The sequence below is a fragment of the Takifugu rubripes genome, chromosome 5 (genome assembly GCF_901000725.2).
Source record: "Takifugu rubripes chromosome 5, fTakRub1.2, whole genome shotgun sequence".
NCBI classification, from domain to species: domain Eukaryota; kingdom Metazoa; phylum Chordata; class Actinopteri; order Tetraodontiformes; family Tetraodontidae; genus Takifugu; species Takifugu rubripes.
In genome coordinates this window covers 3,096,200-3,119,189 of record NC_042289.1, presented here as the reverse complement: position 1 = coordinate 3,119,189, position 22,990 = coordinate 3,096,200, and the positions used below count along the sequence as shown (strand labels likewise).

At 41.9% G+C, this 22,990-nt stretch overlaps 1 protein-coding gene across 15 annotated transcripts in view; it reads left to right on the top strand.

Moving 5' to 3' along the window:
* nfixb (nuclear factor I/Xb) overlaps positions 1–22,990 on the top strand; it is a 114,539-nt gene that overhangs the window by 36,006 nt on the left and 55,543 nt on the right. For 13 of the 15 annotated variants that reach the window (XM_029836816.1, XM_029836823.1, XM_029836813.1 and 10 more), the window contains one exon: positions 9,040–9,571. In XM_029836816.1, the coding sequence (XP_029692676.1) occupies positions 9,040–9,571 (532 nt within the window). Of the gene's footprint in view, positions 1–7,664; positions 8,345–8,365; positions 8,620–9,039; positions 9,572–22,990 lie in introns of those variants that run through there. The other 2 variants (XM_029836821.1, XM_029836810.1) reach the window with 2 other exon arrangements.

Below are 22,990 nucleotides of genomic sequence, written 5' to 3'. Positions count from 1 at the left end.
AAAACCCAGATAAATGGTCAAAGAAACCTCATGTGGAGATGAAACTGGAAGATTGCACAGAACTGGCTGGAATTGCGTCAATGAGACTGCAGTTTCCTTGAGGGAGAGGATATTTGTTGTTAATTATCTCCCTTTGTTTACTTTATTTTCCTATTATTCAAATATCTGCCCTCCTCGTCATTGTGTTTACCCCCGTCATTTTGTCAGTCTTTATCGGGGCTCCTGCAGACATTTATAACCACACCTCTGTCAAATATCCGCCCCTGGATGCAGCTTTTTGGTCGCGGAGGGCACCAAACAAAGCGCCCCTTAAAGGGCTGCACGCACGCACGGAGCTTTCGGTTTCATTCAGGAATTCAACACCGCTGATCATTAGGGTTTAATTAATAACTCGTGGCTATGGCATAAGCTCAGATACTTGGCTGATTTAAAAGGAAGCGTGTAAAGATAAAAAAGAATATATAGTGCACAGACGTGGTGGGAGAGACAGTGGGGGTTGTTAGATAGGGATTGCGGCAAAGCATTTGCATAAAGGGCAGGGCAACATGCCCAATGGTGGAAAAGGTTGGCATCCCGCCTTTCAGACTGGCAGAGAGTAGAGACTGGAGCGAGAGAAAGAGGGGGGTGTAGTCCATAGTGCATCCCTTGTTCAGAAAGAGGAGGTCCCTAGCTGTTGGCAGGAGAGCAGGCTAAATCTCTAGTTTGATTGTGTGCTAGATTGCCCCTTTATTTGTCTGATTGCAAAGCGTTCAGCTCTGCATTAGTTGTGGGCTTTACTTTCCTCTAGCCTTTACTCCTCTTTCTAACCGACTCTGGCCTGCTGCAGAGTTTGTGCTGCGAGCAATCAGCACGTCACCCAGAAAGTTTCTGACCTACACGGTTTCATCCCGTCTCCACCCTGAGTCCCTAAGCATCCAGGAGAGGCTAAAATGTTGATTTAGCACGATGCGGCATTCCGGTTGAGTAAAATTTGAAATTTGCACGTGGACAAACACGCCCGAAGACAACTGCAGACAGGAGGCCCTGTGTGCCTGTGTGTGCTTGTGTGTGCACACGCGTGTATGTGCGTGTGTGGCAGAGCCGGCTGTGGTGGTGATGTCATGCATGGACAGTGGATGGGACGATTATTTGACATCTCTGGCCTCTCAGGATATTTTAAAAAAGTGGGTAAAACCTCCTCAGACTTTGCAGACTAACCTTTTATGAAAGCCACAAAATTTATACTTTTAAATATATAACATAAAAACCAAAACATTGCATTTAGTTATGCTCATTTGAGTTTGTGCTGCCTGAATCATGCCATTAGATTCAGTTTTAGTACTGATGATGTTTAATGCCATTCACAATATGATATAATTTTTAAGATGTCCCGTTGACCTTGGTCCATCATTACACCAAGTAGTCAGAATCCATAAGCACGACGGCCGCAAAAGCTAATAAAGCTAATAAAATGTCCATTACAACCATTTACTGGCAAGCATGAAATAAGTTTAATACCCTTGTTTATTATTGTTGGCATTAGTTTTTTTTTTTATAAATTATTATTAGATTTTCTTTCTTTTCAGCACATGATTAATTCATGGTATTCTACACAGTGATGTGTGTACGCACCAGTGAAATTCAGCCAATTACTTCAGATTTTGGACATTGAGCAGCCGAGCGCTGCCCACAGAAACCACACGTCATGAAAATACAAGACAGACAAGGAGGTCCTGTGACACATGCATTATTCTAAATGATATTATTGGATTATTGAAGGGAACTGCCACACAGTTGCCCAGCAACATTTAAATTTGCTAACAAGTTGTTTTGAACTCCTTTAAATCCAATTAAGTACTTCATTGAATCTCATCCTTCAGCTCCTACGAACCGGGAAATCCTGACGCCATCTTTCCTTTTTGTCATGTCAGAATCTGAATGATCTCCATACACATTACATACAACACAGAATGACTCCATTCTACCCCACATTTTAATTTGTGGCGGCTTATTTTTTTTCCCCTGTATATTTGGTAAAACGCTCACCACCAAGATTGTTTGGGTTGCGGGTTAAATAGAAACGTATTAGCATAAAGTTAACATCTAATCATCAGATTATACACATAACCTGGTAGATGTCATAGCTTCCGTAGTATCGATGAGAATAAAGTACTGAATATAAAGAGGCCGCGCTCCCTTGACGACAAAGATCTACATTTCTCTTTTTTACTTCTTACTTTTTCTCTCTTTTACTGTTTGTGATAAAGTTACGATACGCTCAGAATTACAATAGCAAATTCACTGAGTGTAGAAAACTACTTTGTGTTGCATTAAATAATCCTGGTGTGTTGGAAGTAGAGAAGACAAATTCCCTTTTGGAGTCTCAGGAGGAGTTTTACATCATTTGTCCGCTCCCGATCGGATTTACCTCCAAACGGGCCAAACAACGGCGTTCTGCTTCGGGGTGCTGTTCTTCTCTGCTCTGGAAACACCGCCGTGTTGTTTGAGCTCACTTTCTTCTCCCGGCCGTGTGTGAAAGGCTGTCGTTGGCATTTCACACTCATCCATTTGAAAAGATGAGCAAAGCCCTACAGCTTTATTTGGCGGCAAGTTAACACATGAACCTGACGATCCTTTTCATTTCGGGCCGTGTTGAAATTTCTAATTCCAAGGGATCTTTTCATAAGAGAGGTTATGGTGTAACATCCCTCTGCCCATTGATGAATCAATGCGCTTGTAATTCTCTGTGATGCATGTCAACCAGACGATGCAGATCAAAGATAATGCAGTGCATGGCGAGGTCCAGCGGGCCTCGGCCGCTCATCTGCTCTTATAACGCCGTGATATCTCACTTCTGTGGTGATGGAACATTCCTGATGCAGTCATTAAAAATGGATTGGCTTCCATCAAACCTAAAGAAGAAGGCTGTATCAAAGAGAATGAATTTGCTAAATGCATGTCTTTGTTGCAGGCCAAGCTGCGCTGTTTATCCATTATGATGCCTTTGTGTGTGTGTGTGCGTGCGTGTGTGTGTAAATTAGCACCCTCCATCAGCCAAATACTGCAAAAAACTGGCTGCAGCGTGAAAGTTTGTCTCTTTTCAAAGACATTTTGGCTGCATTGTCATTTTGATCTTTGCTGATGAAATCGTGGCTTGTTCCAGACACAATGCGTAATTGTCACATTATAGAAAGAAGAACCGGATCACCAGTGAATCAAATTTAAAAATGAGGTGCTGAGTAACCCGTTAGAGCACTTAAGCCTCTCGTGTTTTACCACAAAATAACCCGGAGGTGTGTTTTATATGTCACCTAGCGCGTTTGCCAGACATTGAAATTCACAGCTCGCTTTCCCCAGCTAAAAGTAAAACTGCTGCTTAAAATTAAAACCCAAAACAGTACATAAAAAATTAGTGAAAGTCTCAAAGCCATTTTTTTGCGGTGTGACCAGACCATATTTGCTTGCCACATGCTTAATGTGGGAGTTTCATTCACTTCGCACACATCAGATCAGTAATTTAGCTTTCATCCCAAGACCCATGGATGGTGGGTTCTTAATGTTGTTGCACTGAGGCGGCAGCAGTGAATCGGGAGCCAGTGGGTCAGAGTTGGTTTTGCAGTGTGGGACTGGAATGTGGCCGTGCGTGTCTCTTCCTCAGCTGGTCCCCAAACACCCCCCAACACACACACAGCTCACCCCGGGCATGTTAGCACACAGCCGCCACAAATTGCTTGCAGATTTTTCACACATAGTAACGCGCTGGTTTGTAAACTACTGGGAATGCAACCGAAGCGCGTCGCTGATCCCAACAACACATCTTTTACATTATCCGTGCGGGCGGGTTTTTTTTTTACTCACTTTGTCCTGAGTCATGTGCCCCCTCCCAGTTAGTAGTGTATCGCAAACCTTGAAGAAGCCAGACCCATTTGTTCCTGCAAAATCCCGTTGGTTCCAGTGCAAATCTCAATCAGAATGGTTTGTGTAAGACTAGTTGTGAACCAGGGAAGCCTTTGTGGAGAAGAACTTTTAAATACAAAAGGGTTCTTCAAAACAGCTATGGGGGGGCAAAGGGTTTAATATTGAGGTCCCCCCCCCCCCCCCTTCTATTTTAGCAAGCTTATTTCTAGAGTTATTTACCGACACCCTGCTTACTGTATCTCAAAAATAGAAAAAAAATGTGATGTGTAAATATTGAGTCGAGGGCCTACGCAATTTGATAGCAAAATTGACAAAATATATATAATATTTTTTGTGTCTGAATCCAGATCCTTTCGCTTAATTTACTTTACCCACTCAGTTTGATTGCACATTACGCATTGATTGGCTGGACCTCAACGTTCCCCAGCTGCCTCTCTACTCTGGCTCTCTGTCAGTGGGCTGAACCAGAAGGGTCAGAGGAAGCAGCATCGGGTTTTCATCCAGGGTCAGGGACACTCTGCTGGCCTCGAAAAGACGGAACCGAGCCCCACCAGACGCAAGGCTACGCTAATGAAAGGCTATGCCGCATGGCGCCCAGGTTATACCGACCATGGTCTAATTGGTCTAATGAGATGCAGCTCGTCCTGGGCCAGGTCAGGTACTGGAGGACGAGCAGGACAAAGAAGGATGGTGGGCCCTGCAGGGCGTTATGGGGCAGACTGAGGAAACGGTTTTATCTATTTGCTGAGCTTTTCAAAAATCTGTGTAACGCTCATTTAAATTAAGGAGCATTTTTACTAAGCAAAACACTCAGTCATTTATGTAGTATAACAAAAAAAAAAAGCAAAAAACAAAACTCAAGCTATACTTTTTTACTGTGCCAGAATTTTGATTAGTTGGCTTGAGGTTTGGGAATTTAGATGAGTTCTTAAAAAGTCAGACAAGGTTGGCTGAATAAAAACTAAACACATACTGATTGCTTTTATATGTATCATATTTTCCATCATTTTAAATACATTTATGGGGGAAAGGTTTTTTTTATTTAACAAGCGCTAGTCTCCCATCAAAATAAGAAGAGCAAGACTTCTAATGAGCATCTGCACAAGTCTTTTTCATATGTGGAAAAAGAATAAAACAGTGTGTGATATCTGCAGGAGGGCCAAACGTGTAAATTATGAGATTGTTGCTGTAGCACGGGAAGTTACTTTATTTGTGCAAATGACCCAAAATGGAACAGCAGCACATCACTATTATGATAAGAAAGAAAGAAAGAAAGAAAGAAAGAAAGAAAGAAAGAAAGAAAGAAAGAAAGAACTCTCCATCTAAATGTGTACCTGCTTTTTTCTTTTCTATCTTGACTGAAAGAGTTAATTTGAAGTTGGCAGCCACCTCCTCAGTCAGCCTGAGGAGAATCGTAGAATAAAAGACGTTGAAATACTTTCTTTTGTCTTATTGTTTTACAGTGCACAGATGCAATATATATATACAGTATATATGCAATATATGTGTGTGTACTGCGGCAAAAAGTGCGTAATTTAAAAACAATGAAGCGCTTTGCGTCCGCCGTGGTGCGTTTACGTGCGGCGGCCTCAGTCTTGTGGGTCAGACACGTTTCTGGCTGATAGCGGTAAAAGACAAAATATGTAACTTTTTTAGTGCCAGCTCGTCTTCTCCCCCACTTCATTTCCATGTAGTTTCTGGCAGACTGCATGAACTCTTTTTGAAGTATTCATATATTAAGTGCCCTGCGAGAAGAGACGGGAGAACGGGGAAGAAAATGATGACGCATTTTTAATAGTTTTGGCTGAGTTTTTCGTCTTATTAAACAGAGTTTGGATGATATTTTAAGTGGATTAGCCAGAGAAACATGTCGGTGGAAAATAATCTGTGACTTTAATTGCTTCGCTTTCAGTCTATTAGAGAATCTCGCGTTGGGACTGTTTGACCTTTTTGTTTGGTTTTGGCTAATGCTGCGACGATTAGCGGAGAATGTTTGGTTGCTAATTATTTGTGACTTAGATTGTAGGTAATGACACCAGAAACAGGAGGTTGCAACAATGCCATGAAGGTTGACAGCTAATTATAAGGGCAGAACGGGGTAAAGTTTCAATACCATTTAAAATTTCCTAATTATCTTGATTAATTGCCACGCAAGTAAGCGATCTGGCACCTGCAACGTTATATTAGTAATGGTGTTAAAACGTGCATTCGTTCGCTTTATTCTGCACCGAGAAAAGGCTGCATTTAGTTGCCATTTAAACAGGTAAATAATGCATTAATTTTCCTCTGCGTGCGTGTGAGCGTGCGTGTACGCGACCCTGCGTCACGGCAGTCAGGCTGGATGCACGTGTTTAAATGTGCATCAACCTGGATCTGTGTGGGTCCTGAATGCAGCTGAACTCTGATTCCTTTGTTCTGGGGACTTGATGCACACACGGGTGTCATAAGTTTGTGAAATACAAAATAAAACATGTCTTTTTTTCAGATGAAACCTTTGTTTTTGGATGAACCTTTGGGGCAGGGTGACCAGGGGCTGATGGTGCTTTGGCCCCTGTGGTGATGTGATCTGGGCTCATGAGGATGGGAGGCTGATGAATTCGGGTCCAAACAGCTATTTTCAAGCATTCTGTTATGTCCTGTTGATTAGAAATACTAATTACTACCTTCTGCATACAAATGAAACTACCCCAACCCTCAGTCTGTGGTTTTGAAATTGGTCAAACAGCAGTTATTTTTCATTTGAGCATATATATTTACACGTTTAAATTTTGTCAGGTGCCGTCCTGTGCTCAAATAGCATGTTTTTGTTAGAGGAGTGATCAAAAATGATCAGTTCTCGCAGTAGTTACAGGGATGCAGCCATCAAATTGCATTTATTTTGATCACGTACTACTAAATGTCAGGCGCGTGTGGCTATGATCCAGGCGTGAACTGTGGTGATAATATATATTTTGTAGTCTGAGCAGATCTCGGCTCACACGGTTGGTGTTCACTGATGCAGCAGCTTTTCAGACAGCAGGTGCAGCCTTGTGTGCTCTGTGATGAGGCAACATGGCAGCGCATCGCTGTGCATTTTCACACGCAAAAGCTTGGTGTGTGTGTGTGTGTGTGTGTGTGGGGATGGCGGGGGGGCGGGTCGCTCAAGAAGGGACCAGGACTTGAGATTTCACAGGACACACTCTTTGCCTCCAAAGGCAGATTCTGTTACCTCTGTCTCCCCACCCCCCCACCCCTGCCTCAGTTTCTGTAACCATTTCTGTATTCTGCCTGCAAATCGATTTCTGCGTGTGCAGGCTGAGGCTCCTCGGGTTTGTTTCTCCCTCTTTGTTTGCTGTGGTAAAACCCGTGAGCAGCTGCCGCCGGTGGGGTCTAGAGGGATTCAGAAGCTGTGTGTCCCCTCTTTGCCATCCTCTGCCAAGGTGGCATTATGCAAGCAGGGAGGAGGAGGGCGACCGGTGGAGGTGGCGGATGGCTGCCATCGTGAGAGATGGAGGCTGGCTCGAGGGCGATTGGTGCAGGAGACGGCTCACTCCCCTGAACTTTCCCTCCGTGTCATAGTGGAACTTGTCGATTTGGCAAAATTGTGCAGCATCGGACAAGGCGGCTAGCTCCCGTACCCTCCCACCTGCTCCCCCTCGCTCACTCTTTCTCTCGCCACTACACCCCTCCCCACCCTCTCCTTTCTCTTTTTTTCCTCCTCCCTTTCAGCTCTTGAAGCGAACGCATTGGCTGGGCTACAGGCTTCTCGTTGCCAAATAGGTGGGCCCTACTTGTGTTGGCAGAGGCTCAAGCAATGGTTGGGGAAAGAACGCGGAGAGGACGAGAGACGGAGAGCGAAAAGCAGAAAGGGAAAGAGAGAGAGTTGGAGAGAAAAGGGGAAAAAAGAAGCAGCACTCGGCTTTGCCAGCGGTCGTATGCGCTCGTCCAACATTGATTTGGCTCTTTTTTTTCCTCCCTATTCTGTGCTCTGCTCTCCCTGGCACCCCCATCTGTGTGTGCGTGTGTGTGAGACTTGAGCCGGGCCCAGGGATCAGAACAGACACCACCAATTACACTTGCCAAGGCGGTTTTTTTTGTTGTTGTTTTTTTTTTTTTTAAAGGCATTGATCCTTTCTTATTTATTTTTTAAAAAAAAACATTTTTCTTAACTTCTTATCATTTTTTCCCAAAAAAATCTTCTTTGCTTTTTTTCCTAACTGCTAGTCTTTCTGTGGGGAATTCTTAAAATCTTAATGATTTTAAATATTCACCTACTTTCTCCGGAAGCATATTCTGTGAATTAGTATATATATAATTTTTTTTTTTTTTCATCTGCTAATTCTCTGCACTCTGCCAAACCAGCACTTGCTTTACATTGGGGAGCGCAGGAGGGGAAAAAAACTGGTGCAGGAGATTTTTTTTTTTCACTTTATACGCTCTGCCAAATTTATGATGAGAGTGCAAAATGGTAACTACCAGGCCGTCTGTCTTCTACTTGTAGTGTGCTTTTCTGTAGTGATTTCTGTCTGCTTTCAGTTTGTTGTGGAAATGTGAGTCTGGTTGGAGCTCCCTTGCATGGTAGCAGAGATAGGAAATGGTATGGCTGATCTTTTAGCAGCACATTTCAACAGCGGTCTTGTGGCGGCAAAGCTTGGCGGTGGTGAGCGACCGGTGTGTGGCAACCCTGGCACAGGAGCGCTGTGGCGAGATCTGGGCTTTGTTGCTCAGAGATATGTAGTGAAGGTATTACGGTACCACAGAATAACAATTTGTTTTCTTCTGCAGCGGAACACGATGGGAGCGCAACTTGGCTCAGCTTTTCATTCGCTTCTGGATTTGAATTTTTATGCATTTGTTGTGCTGGCGATGCCTTGGATGTTAGCTGTTACATTATAATTTTCAGATTTATTTTTACTTTTAATAATTCTAGATGTATATTTATATCTAAAGATGATGTTTAATTTAGCATCTATTCTACATTTTTCTGAATTGATTTTTATTTTATTTTGCACGATTATAATTTTACTAGAAACAGAGCTTTTGTGTAATTTTGCATTTCACACTGTTTCCTTTTTATTTCAAATAATATTGGCAGAGATTTATTTTTGAAATTGAGTCTGCTCTTTCTGCCTTCTAACGCGGTCTTTCTTTTTCTCTCTTCAGGATGAATTTCATCCCTTCATTGAGGCCCTCCTCCCCCATGTCCGTGCCTTCTCATACACTTGGTTCAACCTGCAGGCCCGTAAGCGCAAGTACTTCAAGAAGCACGAAAAGAGGATGAGCAAGGATGAGGAGCGCGCGGTGAAGGACGAGCTGCTGGGGGAGAAGCCAGAGATCAAGCAGAAGTGGGCCTCGCGCCTACTGGCCAAGCTCCGCAAGGACATTCGCCCAGAGTTCCGTGAGGACTTTGTGCTCACCATTACAGGGAAGAAGCCCCCCTGCTGTGTGTTGTCCAATCCTGACCAGAAGGGCAAGATCCGCCGCATTGACTGTCTCCGCCAGGCCGATAAGGTGTGGCGGCTGGACCTGGTGATGGTCATCCTGTTCAAGGGAAGCCCCCTGGAGAGCACAGACGGTGAGCGGCTGGTCAAGTCACCCCAGTGTTCCAACCATGGCCTGTGTGTCCAGCCGCACCACATCGGAGTGACGGTCAAGGAGCTGGATCTCTACCTGGCCTACTTCGTCCACACACCAGGTATGTGGGAATAACGTGGCCAGAGCGTCGGCTGTACTCACACACACCCATCTAATGTGGTAGCCACAGATTAAACTGAGCCGAACAAATGTTATAAGAGTCTTTGATAAATCCAATATCAAAATGTTGACAACGGTAAAAATTGGACTTTTCACTGGCCGGTCCACCAAATGTAAGCTTTAAAACAAAATGTTTTCTGATATTCTGAGGATTAGACAGCCAGGCTTAGAACCTGTATTTGCCCAAAGATATGTTTGTGCTTGTACATTTGTTCAAGTATTTGGGAGCAAATTTGTCTAAATCCAAATACGCATGTATCCCAGTGCCATTGGTAAACAAAAGCATCTGCAAACCTGTTTATCTGTGTGAGCATGCATGTGCATATGTGCAGTTTGTGTGTGAGGCAGATTGTCATGTGGTTCTAATCCGTGTGTATGTTATTGTGAGATTGGTAATATCGCGATGAGTGTGTGTGTGTGTGTGTGTGTGTGTGTGTGTGTGTGGTGGTCAGGAGAGTGCAATGACAGCTGGCCCAGTCCCAGATAGTTTAGTGGGCAGGGAGAGCAGGCTCGTCTCTGGTCTCAGCTGTATATACGCTCACACACACACGTTGGGGCTGACACACACGGGTATTTTTCTCAAACACAGCTCATTCATGCTCCACAAAGCCTGAAGCTTGTCCTTCTTTCAGTTAAGTCTTCCATTTGTGGCTCGATATTTGTTTTACGTATATATTCAGTGTGAACAAAAAATTAGGATTTAGTATTTAAGAAGACAGGCTTTACTTTTGCGGAAGTATTAATTATTAATTAAATATAAATCCTTGATTATGAATTCATTTAAAATATTTTTTGAAAGGATATCTTACATTTGCTAGAATAATGATTTGTAAATGTCAATTATAGAATAACACATCAAATTACTGTGGCCATACTTGTCGAATATTTATTCTTACACACACATGCATGTATGCATGCATACACACACGCACGCACACACACACACACACACACACACACACACACACACACACACACACACCGAACTAGCTGTCAGATTAGCATTGAAATTTCAAGTGCTATATCCACATGAGGAAGTTAGCACAAGAACAACTGCTCACTGTTCTCTGTACCCACCAGTTGTGCATTTACAGATAAATCTCTGTCAGAACAAACAAAGTCACCCATCCTGCACTTTGCATTGCTCTGGTTCTTCCACTATGGCCTGAATTGTCATTACAGGACCTTAATTCTTCTCCTTGGCAGGGAAGAGCTGCGTTCCTCTGTAGAACAGCTTCTCTCACCAGGCTCCTTTCAGCTCAGTGTGTAACTCTGCTTGAGTTTGTGGGGCCTCCCGAGCACCTCTTCCTGTTCCACAATGCGCCATGGCGAACTGCAGCTCAGATTAGCTCCCAGCACAGCCTGGTGGTCCTCGCCATAAAATCTCTATCACTGCTGAAATACCACTGCCCTGAAACAGATTGGCAAAGCGTTGTCTTTTTGCACCTATCTTTATTTTGAAATCTCCTTTTCTATATGTTATACTTCAGAGATTTTCACATATGTGTGCGTAAAAGGGACACGGTGTCTTTTTGGCATTAAAATGAACAGACCGCTACTTAAAGATGCATTTCAAGATTTTTTTATGAGGCCAGCTCAATCCTAAAATCTGCAGTGTTCCTCGGCTGCTTGCGCACAACAATTTGCACGTAGAGGAATGGAACAGAAGAAGCGTTAGAAACCAAACAAACAAAAAAAACTCAGTTTGTGCTGGCTGGGATTCCTGTGTTTTCCCAGAGGCTGGGCTGGGGGGTTAAGTAGAGTTTATGGAGGACAGACAGACAGTGGCTTCATTCTAACCTTTGCAGTGGCAGCGTTACAGTTTATTCTTAGCTCCCGATTCTAGGGTGTCTGTTTTGCGGAAGCTATCAGTTGCCAGGCGTGATGATTGGAGGGCAGCCTCACTCTTGTCCCTATGATGTCACTGTCACCAGCTGCACGGCAAAAGAAGGAGGGGGGTCCACGATTTCAAATGGCATGATTGACACAATAGTACCGGTAGATACAAACTCCTCCTCGCTTTCTGCTTTTCTACTGTACAGAATGTGTCTTTGCTTTTGTCCAATTATAGTCTTGGGCCCATCCAGGCGGGGCATTGAGACCTGGGACAGATCACAGCCAGCATACGCTGTTCTGCTTCTTGTCCACAGCTGCAGCTTGCTACCAAAAACAGCCTCTTCACGAACCTTTTAATAGATATCACAATACACTCAGCACAGACTACCGGGTCTCATTTGAGCTGATACCACCAAAAAATTCCAAGTCACTTAATAATGCAAAATTAATGTCGTAACTCTGGCTCTTGTCCTTTATGTTATGAGCCACCTCATAACTTCTTTCATTCAAAAGAGTAAAAGAATGAGAACTGTCCAAATCAGGTCGACATGGTGGTTGTGTGCTGCTCTGGGGACGTTCATTTACTCATCAGATTGTCTGCTAGAGGATGTTTTTTTTAAAGAAGGGAACAAAGAGTGTACTCAACAGGCAGCCAGAATGAGAGACCTAATGCCAGCATGCCATGCTAATCCATCAAGCACATCTTATCTACTTTGCCCAATATCCTAAGCTTCAAAAGAAGGTGAAGTTATCAGATCATGTTATATAATGTGTAAGTAACTAAATAAGACTGTGTAATGTTCCCTTTTTACCACAAATATTTTTCTAGTGAGTGCGTTTATAAGGCAGTCAGGATTTGTGACAGTGCTGCAGAAGAAAAATCCAAATGATTAAATAATAAGAGGAAATTCCAGCTCAGTCTCTGGCACCGTGGGCCGCCGTGCTGGCACTGGTAGGTAACCCAGGCCGACACAGAAACGAGAGTGGTGCTGCCGAGGGAGTTCCATTCATGTGGTGTGAAAAATCACTGCTGCTCTGACACTCGCAGCGGAAACTTCCCCTATGTTTTGTTGTCAAATGGAATAATGTAGCCAATAAAGTTTGAGGTCTGGTGAACGGTTCTCGTGGTGGGATGTTGTCAGTGACACGCTGGCGTTTTTAATAGGCACGGAGGCATGGGGCCCTCTTACGGTCCCGAGTTGGAACGATTTCAGAGCTCCCAGTTTTTTCATATGTTTGAATTGGGTGTTTCACATAAAGATGGCGAATAGAAAAAGAAGAGTGTGTAAAATCTGAGGAATTGTGGGTAAATAGATTATTCCAGTGCGATCGGCCTTCCAGATAATTCGGTGTAAAGACCTGGAACGTTCCTCTCCAATCCTCTGACCACCTTCTGCAGATCTCTCGCTACCTTCCACCGCTCTATAGGCCCGAGCAGCTTTCCGGGCTTGGTAGCAGGCCAACCTGCTTCATATTCGCTGTAATTATCCAGTTTAGTGAATAATGCTGGAAAAATACACAAAAGGCTGAGTATATGATCGAATTAAGTCTAATTTGGAAACAAAGGTCAGGTCCTAGCTTTGCAAATAGAAAAATGCCTTGTACCAGAAAGTTCTTATTGCAGGCAAGAAGGATTTGCTTTATTTCCTAATTTCACTGTACAGTGATTTTTAATTATTTGTTTAATTAAAGCTAATAAATTAATGCTGTGCTATCTCTTTTGTTAATTTAGCAGTTCAGCTCTTTTATTAATTTCTGCACAGTCAAAAAAATGAATATATGTCTAAAAAAAAGCCCCAAACATAGGTATTTGAAATCAAACATGGTATTAAAAATGCTTAACAAATCTAAAAAGCTGCACATGTTCCAGGACTTTTTTTTTGTAGAAATTAACACAGCCTAATTTTATTACATGCAAATATGTGGAAGCAACTCGTCAGCTCCCCACAGGAGCCAGGTCAGAAATCTTTTAAAACATACGCATCACATGTTTGGGGCCACTTGAGCCAAAGAGGAGAGGTTAAGATGGCGGAGCAGCCAGAAAAGCAGAGGAAGAGACGGCATCATTTTCTGAACGTCCTTCTTCCAGCTCCGTTCTGTTCACTGTGCCTCTTGCTTTCCTCTCTTGGTCCAGTGGAGCAGAGCACACCATCTTGTAATCGGGCCAGCTCTATCCACACAGAAATCAGGATGGGAGCACCATGCTACGACAGAACGCTGGTCCTGGTCACTGCCTAGATTTTTGTTTTAATTCAAATTCATCACAAGATTTAAAAAAAAAAAAAAAAAAGGCAGTTATATCGAAACAAAAGCTGCTCGGGTAAAAGAATAAAATCCTTGAAATCTGCCCCAAATTATGAATGAATAAATGTCTTCCAGTTCTTTATTTGTCCTCTCATTTAACTGTTGTAAATGTCATTCCTTGCTGTTAGGAAGATTCTGAACACTGATATAAAGCAAAAAGAGGAGCAAAGAATGGAGATGATGCAAAATGCCATGCTGAAAACAAAGAGAGAGGGAGGGCAGATATTCAGGCTAGTGGGCTTGGTTGGCAGGATTTGGCACCCACAGCTACAGCTCTGTTTAGAAGGTGCCAGCTTTTCAAAACGACATAGTCTCTGCCAACTTGTCTTCTTCTGATCCCTTTCTTTCTCTCATTATTTACATTTCCCCTATTTCCTTTTTTTCTCCTTAACTCTTTTTTCCCCACTGCTGCTGTATTTGCTTTTTCTTAGTGTACCAAACATGTAAAAATGTTGGTCTTATCTCGAGATGATAAATAAATTAGACATAAAACTGCAAAGAAAATGTTTCTCTTTCCAGAATGTTCCACCAGTTTAAGGTGTGATAGTGCTTGCTGAGAGATACAACAAAATGGAGGCTTAAAAACAGCTCCTCTCTAATCAGAGAGTAATATAATATAATATAACATAATATAATATAATATAATATAATATAATATAATATAATATAATATAATATAATATAATATATAAAAAGCACCTGATTTTCCGAGTGGTGCCTTGACTGATTGCAGAGCGCGTTAATCGCGGGATGTGGGGGTTGACGGGATTACTCAATAATGATCATAAAATTAGAGCCATTATTGAGGAAGAGTAAACAGGCCTCTCTATGTGTGAAAGGCCTCTATTCAGCCAGGACCTGGAGCAGGACTCCTTTCTTCCTTTCATGGATCCACCCATGGCCTCAAGAGCCCCGCTTTTGTTCCCTGAAATAACAGAATGAATATATGGGGGTTGCAGAGGTGGGGGGTCCTGTTCCCAGTCCTCAGCATGGAATGGAAGAAATTGACTCTAAGTTCCGCTCCATCCTTTTGATTATTGTTATTTATGGCTTTATGTGTGACAAGTTTGGTTTTTTTCCCCCCGTTGGAATAAAAAGTTTTGTTTCAGAGTCTCTGCACAGGTTATGAACGCACTCACTTGATCCTGAACTGAGACACTTGATTTTATGAGTACAATGTGCCAATACGGCTTTTTTGTGTGTAAATGGTTCCCTCTTAATATGAAATGGCGTTAGGGTTAGATGAATGAAAGGAAAGATCTGCATTTCTCATTTAGTCTTCTCTGTCCTGGGCAGGAAACAGTTAACTCTTTTCCTCCAGTCACTGACACTGGATTATTGTCCAGACAGGCTGATGAGTAGTTTCCACGGGCTTTTTTCCTTTGATCAGTGCACCTTTCCTGGGTGTTAGCCAAGAAGTGTCAGCTTTTTGGCACGATGAGCGGCCATATAGTACAGATGACGGCCCGCGGTGTGGACAACGGCAGCGAAGCGCTCTGCCAGAGGAAGCAGTTCAGATCATTTTCACTTCATAGAGGGTATCCTCCACACATATGCAAATGAAGAAGGGGACACCTACTGTATAGAGAGCTCTGTTGAGTTTCAAAACAAAGCAATGTCTCAGGTAGCTGCGTTACATTAACAGGGTTCAGAGTCAGAATGGGATGTTGGCTCCAAAGAGTACATTTGTATTCTGTTGAGGGAAATATACTATTGCTGGATCTTTGACATTGGATGACAGCCAGGGAGACTTAAAAATGCCTTTAATTTAAGAGCAGATTTTCCTTCACTTGTAATTCCGTTTTTTTGTTTGACCCCAAGCCAGTCCGCACGGTCTACATGAGTTTTGTTAACTGTATTTTGGAGATTACAACCTGTATTATCAATAAACATGAAGGTGACCGCCAAGAAGAATCAGATGGGTAAAGCGAGTCACATAGATAGGCTAATTAAACCACCACACTCTCTAAATCTGGCCTCAGACGACAAGTTTTAAAATCCACATTTTGAAATCAGGTTGCATCACACAAGAGAGGCAACTTCAAAGATCAGTTTCAGAATGCCAAGGTTGGGAAGTAATGGCAGATAATACTACAAGATATGAATGGGATTACTTTGCCAGAGAAAGGGAAGCATTGATCCATGTGATTCCATGGGGAAGTGAGGACAAAGGACTAGCTTTACTATGGGGTGTAGATGTGGATAGGCCACTACACCCCCCCATGACCCTGATTAGGAATGGTGATTATTAATGTAAGGTTTGGTTAGAAGAGAAGAAACTATGAATAGAAAAAAAGACTCAATTATTCTCAAAATGTGTAAGACTTCTGATTTAGTAAATACTTTCCCCGTCTTCCCAAGTTTCTGTATAGCTGAGAATGATGTAGAATTAGCCTGTAACAGACTAATCAGAGGCATTTCACATCAGTGTAGCTGAAACATTACCTTAAGTCTGTGGGGAACCAAACGTCCGGGCCTAAGCCTAAACATGTGTCCGCCCCCTTTATTTTAAACCCAAAGTGAGTCTCCTCTTAAAAGACAAAGGCCCCTCCCTTGTGGCTCGCTCAAAAGTATGTGATGTGTTTTTGAGTAGCTATGCGTCCATGCATATGCTTATGCCATTGAAGCGTCACTGCCACTGAGCACGAGCGTCTGCTCTGAGCGCACAGAGCACCTGAACCCCTTTTACACCTGATGCCTGATGGACTCTGCTCACATTTGCAAGGAAACGTGAGCAACAATATACTCAAATGACCTGTGGTGGTCCTGGAAGAGGGGAAACGTGGCCCCAACTGAATTTACTCCACCGGTTCTTCACTCTGTACAATCTATCATTGCAAAACTGTTATAGTTAAAAAGGTTATTGTGTATAAAAAAAAGTTCTGTATTCCATTAAATGACTTGAGCTTGGGCATTTGAGCTGCCAGTGGTTTAAAACATTTTATTTCTGCACTTACTCATATAAGTGTGGATGTTTATTCATTTATTTGGCTCCCTACTGTACGAAATGGACTGAGCTGTTATTGGACATTAGTGTGGCAACTCTTAGTTGTTGCAGCATTAGACGCAGACCACCCTGGTTTGGGTCTCCACTTGAGTTTCCATTGTGCTTCTGGCTCAGTCTGTGGTGTTTCTCCAGCAATCCAAACATACAGGGCAGTTCTTGGAGAATGAATATAAAGCAGGGAGCACAGCGAGTCACAGTCAGAGCGAGCGTGTTCTGCTTCAGTGAAACGGTGATAGAGAAGGTAATCCTAGCCTCGGTGTTTATTTTAAGAGCTGATGATCTACATGGCCATTAAAAGCAGAGGGCAAACAATTTAAGAGCAGTAAATCTGAATGAGGAGAGGAGAATGAAAGGAAAAGGTGGATAGGGGTTCTCTCTGCCACGCTCTCTCCCTTCACATTAAAAATATACTTAAGATGACATTGAATCACGGCAGTCTAGCATTCATTGTGTGGTTAGATTGTTATCTGTGGTTTTGGTCCTGAGAGCATCTCTTACCCCTGCAGTCTTTTTCCCCTTCAGCTGCGTACTCGCTTTTCCTTTTCATTTAAGTTTACAGTACTTTCCCTTCTGGCCTGGCTGTAAAACAGACCCTAATGAGACACTGTTCACACTTAAGAAACACCAGGACTGGTCCCATTATCTTCACTACTCCATTCCAGGGTGATTTTCTTCCACCAGCTAAAGTATTATTCCAAGGCCTGTTTTTATATTTAGATCCTAGAAAATCCTCCTGATGAGTAGAGTGATACCAGCAAACCTCTCATATGTTAAAAAAAAAAATCTTATAGCCTTCATACTCTGGATGTTTATTAATTGGAGTTTCAACTTAATTGTTTAAGGACACAAACACGCTTCATGTTTTATTTAAAATACCACATATAGAGCAACTATTATTTTAAGTGCTACTTATAAAATATTCAAGTAATCATGGCGGTGCCCTTTTTTCACATATCATTTTCCATAGTTCATTAGATGACAGATGCTCTTGCTCAAAATAAAAGTTGTTTTAATTTACATCTCTCATATGCTTTTGGTATTTGTGTCCTGCAACGTCCAGGATAAATGGACACAGGTTGTAGGGTAGTCACACGTTTGCTAAAAGAGATGGCTTTCTCTCCCCTGAGCTTTCATATCTACGTGCTCTGGTAAACACCTCTGTGCTACACACGCTATTTATTACACGTTTTAGGGTGAAACTTAGTTGATTTTATTTTGGACCGGCTCTGATTTTTCTTGGAGCACATCTCAGACGTTCCTTGGCTGCTGTTGTCATGAGCTCCGCAGCCAAACCTTTTGGCCGGTCACATACCGGACTGCTGTGTCCGTCACGTGTTTGACATTTGATATTCACTTCGAAGTCCAGTAAATGGTTTGTTTCCTCTATCTCATGATCACGTTGACATAGTTGATAGAATTACCCCTAAGTATGACCCCTGTTTTAATGTGCTACTGTTAAGGTGTTTAAAAAAAGAATTGAAATATTAATCTCAAAATGGCAATTTTGAGTCATTTTTCGTGCTACATTTTGTTACTGGTTAAGTAATAATTAAGGAATATTCTCCCCGTAACTTTTCTATCTACCTTTATAGAAAGAAATTCTGTTGCCTGCAGAAGGTCTTGTAATGTATAAGATACTGCAAGATACTGTTCTGCCTTTCTGCTTTTTGCTTAGAAAAAGTCATTTAGAAATCATATTTGTGCAGTTTGAGTTTTGGTTAGTCTTTTAAAAGCCCAGTAACAACTATGCTAATATATGTAGGACATATTTGCCCTATTTGTACCACAATATTACTGTAAAAAAAACAAGCAATTATTGTTATTGTTCAGTACATTTACTTAAATTTTGCAGACACGGCTTATAATGGTCTCTTAAACTGTTTAATTGCGTGATCGGTGTTATCAAGATTGACACAAATTAAAAAAGAAAAAACTGTTTAAACAAAAAGAAACTGCCTCGTACCTGAAGGCAGCTGTAATACAGTAGGCTCCAGCCATCCCAGAACTGCACTAATGGATTAACCAGTAGATTTTGGATAGATAAATGAATAGGATTGAAAGGATTTATTAAAATGAAAGAGCATTTGTGTCACTGTCTAAGCACGTCATTTTAAGAGCTGTCAAACATATAACGTTTAAAACCACCTTCTTAAACAAACACCGATTATCTTTCAATTTGTGTTGTTCCAGTACAGAACACATGCACCTCCGCTGGCTGACCAAGTGAGGAGAACGGCGGCGTCTAAATTAAAGGGTGCACGTGTGCAGTGTGTCTGTGGACTGTTAGTTTGTGGTGTGTATGATAGACTGTGCCTGTGCCCGTGCTGAGAATAATGTCACCCGGTTAACTAAGCCATTTTTGTGCACAGATCCTGCACAAACACACATATAATCCCCTGATCAGATGGACATGTGTTCTGCACAGCCTGTCATTATGGCAGTCTTGATGTGGTCACTGGGTGGCACTGAGGCTACTTATTATTGAGGTTTTATGACAACTTTCACTCTTTTTGCTCTTCCAGGCTCCCTCCTTTATTCCCGTCTCTTATTTGAGTGTACTGTGATCTTGCTTTTACTTCCCCCTCAATCTCCTCCCTCACCTAAACCCACATTCACTAATCTTTCTATGAGATGCCTATTTATTTTTGGTGTGTAAAACACTGTGACATTGCAAAGGTTGGATTTAGAACGGTTTTGAGAAGGCAAAGGGAGTTAGTAAGCAGTACAGTTGTGGGCTCTAGTCAGAATAACAACTGGATTTGTACTCATTACTTAATTTAGACCTTGAAAAAAACCTCAGAAAGATTAAATCAATATAAAGACTTTTAGATTTCATGCATCAAAACAGAAAGCTCTTTAGGTTCACTTTGGTTTGGAAATGCTAGGCTAAATTTGGCTAGGTTAGGTAAGGTCACTGCAATCAAATGTTCATTCAAGTATTTTATTTCATATAATTATTTTAAGGGATCTGGGGTCAGGTAAGGAGTAATGCACTGGAGATTGCAGTTGCAACGTCATGCATGGACACACACACACATGCCCACAAATGCTTACACAGGTTTTTGCATGTGAACGCTTTAATTAATAAGGTAAATGAGAGTTAAGACCCTGCAGCAGTATTGGAGAAATGAGTAAGGAGACTTTTTTGTTGCAACCTGTTTAGAGCAACCCAAAGGCAATAGTTTACTTTGGTGATTAACACTTTCGTCTCTCCCAGTTTCTCTTCACTTTGCCTGATTTTGCATATGCACTTGTCACACGTACTGTATTTTCTGTCAAGTCTTGTTTTTCAGACATCTTTGCCTTGGAAAAGACAAACATTTGTTTATGCAATAAAAGAATAAATAATGAGGTAATAGTAGGGCAAAGTTACTCTCTTATGCCATCACACTGCTTTTATAGGCAGTGTATTGTGTTTTAAAATTGGAGAAGGTGTCATATGGGCATGGAGATTTGCTTGACCAATTAGGATCCTAATTAGCACCTCTGAGATCGATTGCACCGAGACACCGTCCATGTGTCTCAGGCATTCCATTTACTCACTGTTTTCGTACACTATTTCTACTGGTGCACTACTTTGAGTGACTAATTTTATTTAGAGGAATGACAAGAGCAGGTAAACATTTAAGTCATCCTCTGATTAGTCAACAAAGGGCTTTTGTGTGGATTTACAAAATGAATCCTACTTTTCAAGACATTGTTTTATCAGAAATATTTCAGTAATGATCAAAGATTGCGCTTTTATTTTGTTGGAGCAAAACTATTGGTGTGTTCTTTTACTGAGAGGTGCTTTTTGAGAATAACCACATACAAATAAGATTTCATCTTACCCTCCCAGTTGCATCTGCGTTCCTGGTGTGAGTATAACTTACAGTAGCTTGGAGGGTCTCCTGAGGTCAGGGAGCTGAAAATCACAAAGACATGTGGAATGCTGATATTTAGCCAATACAAACAGATAGGCCTGGCTCTCCATCTGAGCAGTGCTTCGCAACCACCCACTAGCCTACCACCGTTCTCTTGATCGAGCCCCAGAACAACTGAAGGCTACATGAAGCAGATTGTTGGGAAGACAAGGCAACAAATGCTGCTGTCAGCCTTTGGAGTGCTAAAGGTATAAAATATCTAGTTTGGGAACATATTGTAACACTTACAAACTAAAAACATTTTCTTCAGGCGTTGAGAGAGCAAAAGCCCCAGAGGTGAGAGTAACTAGTGTTCATTCACCAGGTGCCTTCAAACACAGCTCCTAAATGAAAGATTGCAGGACTTACAAAATAGCTAACAGATTTTTTTTCTGTCAACACAAAGTGTAAAAAACCCCAAAACATTTGGAAAAAAATCATGGAAAAGAGGATATCCTCTTCACCCCAGTTGAAAAAGTTAAACTCTTTCATTTGAGAGACTTATAATTCCTTTAGAAAAGAGTGTAAAATGCAAGCGTGTGTTGCTGTAGTCAGTCAAAGAAGTTTTATAATCATTGGGATCCCAGTTGCACATAGACCTTTAGTTTTTTGAGGTCTGCTTTTAAAGTGATTACATTAACTTGCAGAACATGAGCCAAAGTTAAAGGAAGCTTATTTTGACTGGCAAAACTATGACAGGCTACGCTGTTACACACCGAGCCCGAGGTTTTGAAACAAAAGACAGCCAATACAAAAGCCTTGCCTGGCTTTTCTTCCCTCCTTTTCTAATCAAAACCGTTATAGGCTTCCCCCACAGAGGTACGGTTTGCAAGGCTCAGTTTCATTCCTCAGCACACATCCATAACAATAGAGTCCAGCCGTACTCAGTTGGATGCATCAAAATAAAAAGAGCAGTAAAGGTTTCACTTACAGAGTCTTACAGCGAGAGCAAAAAGAGAAAACAAACACACGGGGATTGTTGAATTATGGGTAAAGACAGCTGAGGCTAACCAGGCTGGGTTTGCACAGTGCAGTGGGGGGCTCATTGAAAAACAAAAAGTCTACGATTCAGTCTCTATCTGTAGACTTTTTCTCCCGAGAAACTTCAACAAAAACACATGCAGTCAAATATAAAGGGGAACACCTTCAAAAACATAAAACCCCAGGGTTCAGTATGGTCGCAAAAATGTTCCACGTATCATTGCTGCTAATGCCAAAAAGGGAGGAGGTGAGGGTGGGGGGATCGCTCCTCACATTTGCTATCAATTTAGGGCACAGAAAATAAGCACCAGGTTTCACTGAAGCTGAGTAGAGCATCAGGAATGTTTTTCCATATAAAAGTAAGGGAGGAGGGATAAAAAGAGAAATGGTGGTGAGAAGAGAGGGAGGAAAAAAATAGATAAAACACCCTGCAAATAAAAATCTGATGTATAAAAAAGTAGGGGATTAAAATTGCTGTAGAACAACACATTGGGTCCAGATGTGGTGCTGCCATGGCAACCTGTGCGGCCCACATCGAAAAACGAAGAAAAAGAAAAGTCAATCTTGAAGAAAGTATAGTTTATAAAAGTTAGCCAGACCCACAGCTGGAGAACTGGAGAAACAGACATTTATACATATTGATGGGCAAAAAGCATCACCTTTGGTGTTTTCTTTAGCAGGCTTGATGGACACTTGACACTCCTGGGGGGCGCTGAGACACAGCAGGAGACGAGTTGTCCTTTTTTTCAACATATAATCAGACATTTCGCATTAACAAAAGCTCTGTGTGTCCTGATTTGCACGTGCTGCACTAAACCAATACAGCCAACGCAAAAGCTGCACCCAAAGGGTTTTAAAAGACGTTTTGCACAGTGAGACCTAAGAGGATGGGGAAATGTAGAATATACGATTCACATCCAGATCACCCCTAAAATTTAATGGGCTCTACAGTATATTGGATCGAGGCCCATCCCTGGTAATGTTCTCTTACAGATGCATTTACAAGTTCCTTCACAAATCTGTTCTTTTTTCTTTTTCAGTGTCTGAGAATTTAGTCCTTTTTACAGAAGCAGATAAAATACCCTTCGTCAAGAGTTGAAAACTCAACTGTTACATAAAATATCTACACATGCGCCACCTCCATTTTGCACATTAAGAAATCCTAATAGGATGGTTGGAGGAATTGGTTGGCACAATGCAAGCACTATTTTAAAATAAAATCCAGTAAATATACGTCTTTGATTATTTAATGATGAGCATTAGTTAGCTCAGCTTGTGCTAATGATAATACAACGATAAAAACAAGATAAAACCAGTAACTTCAGCCAGT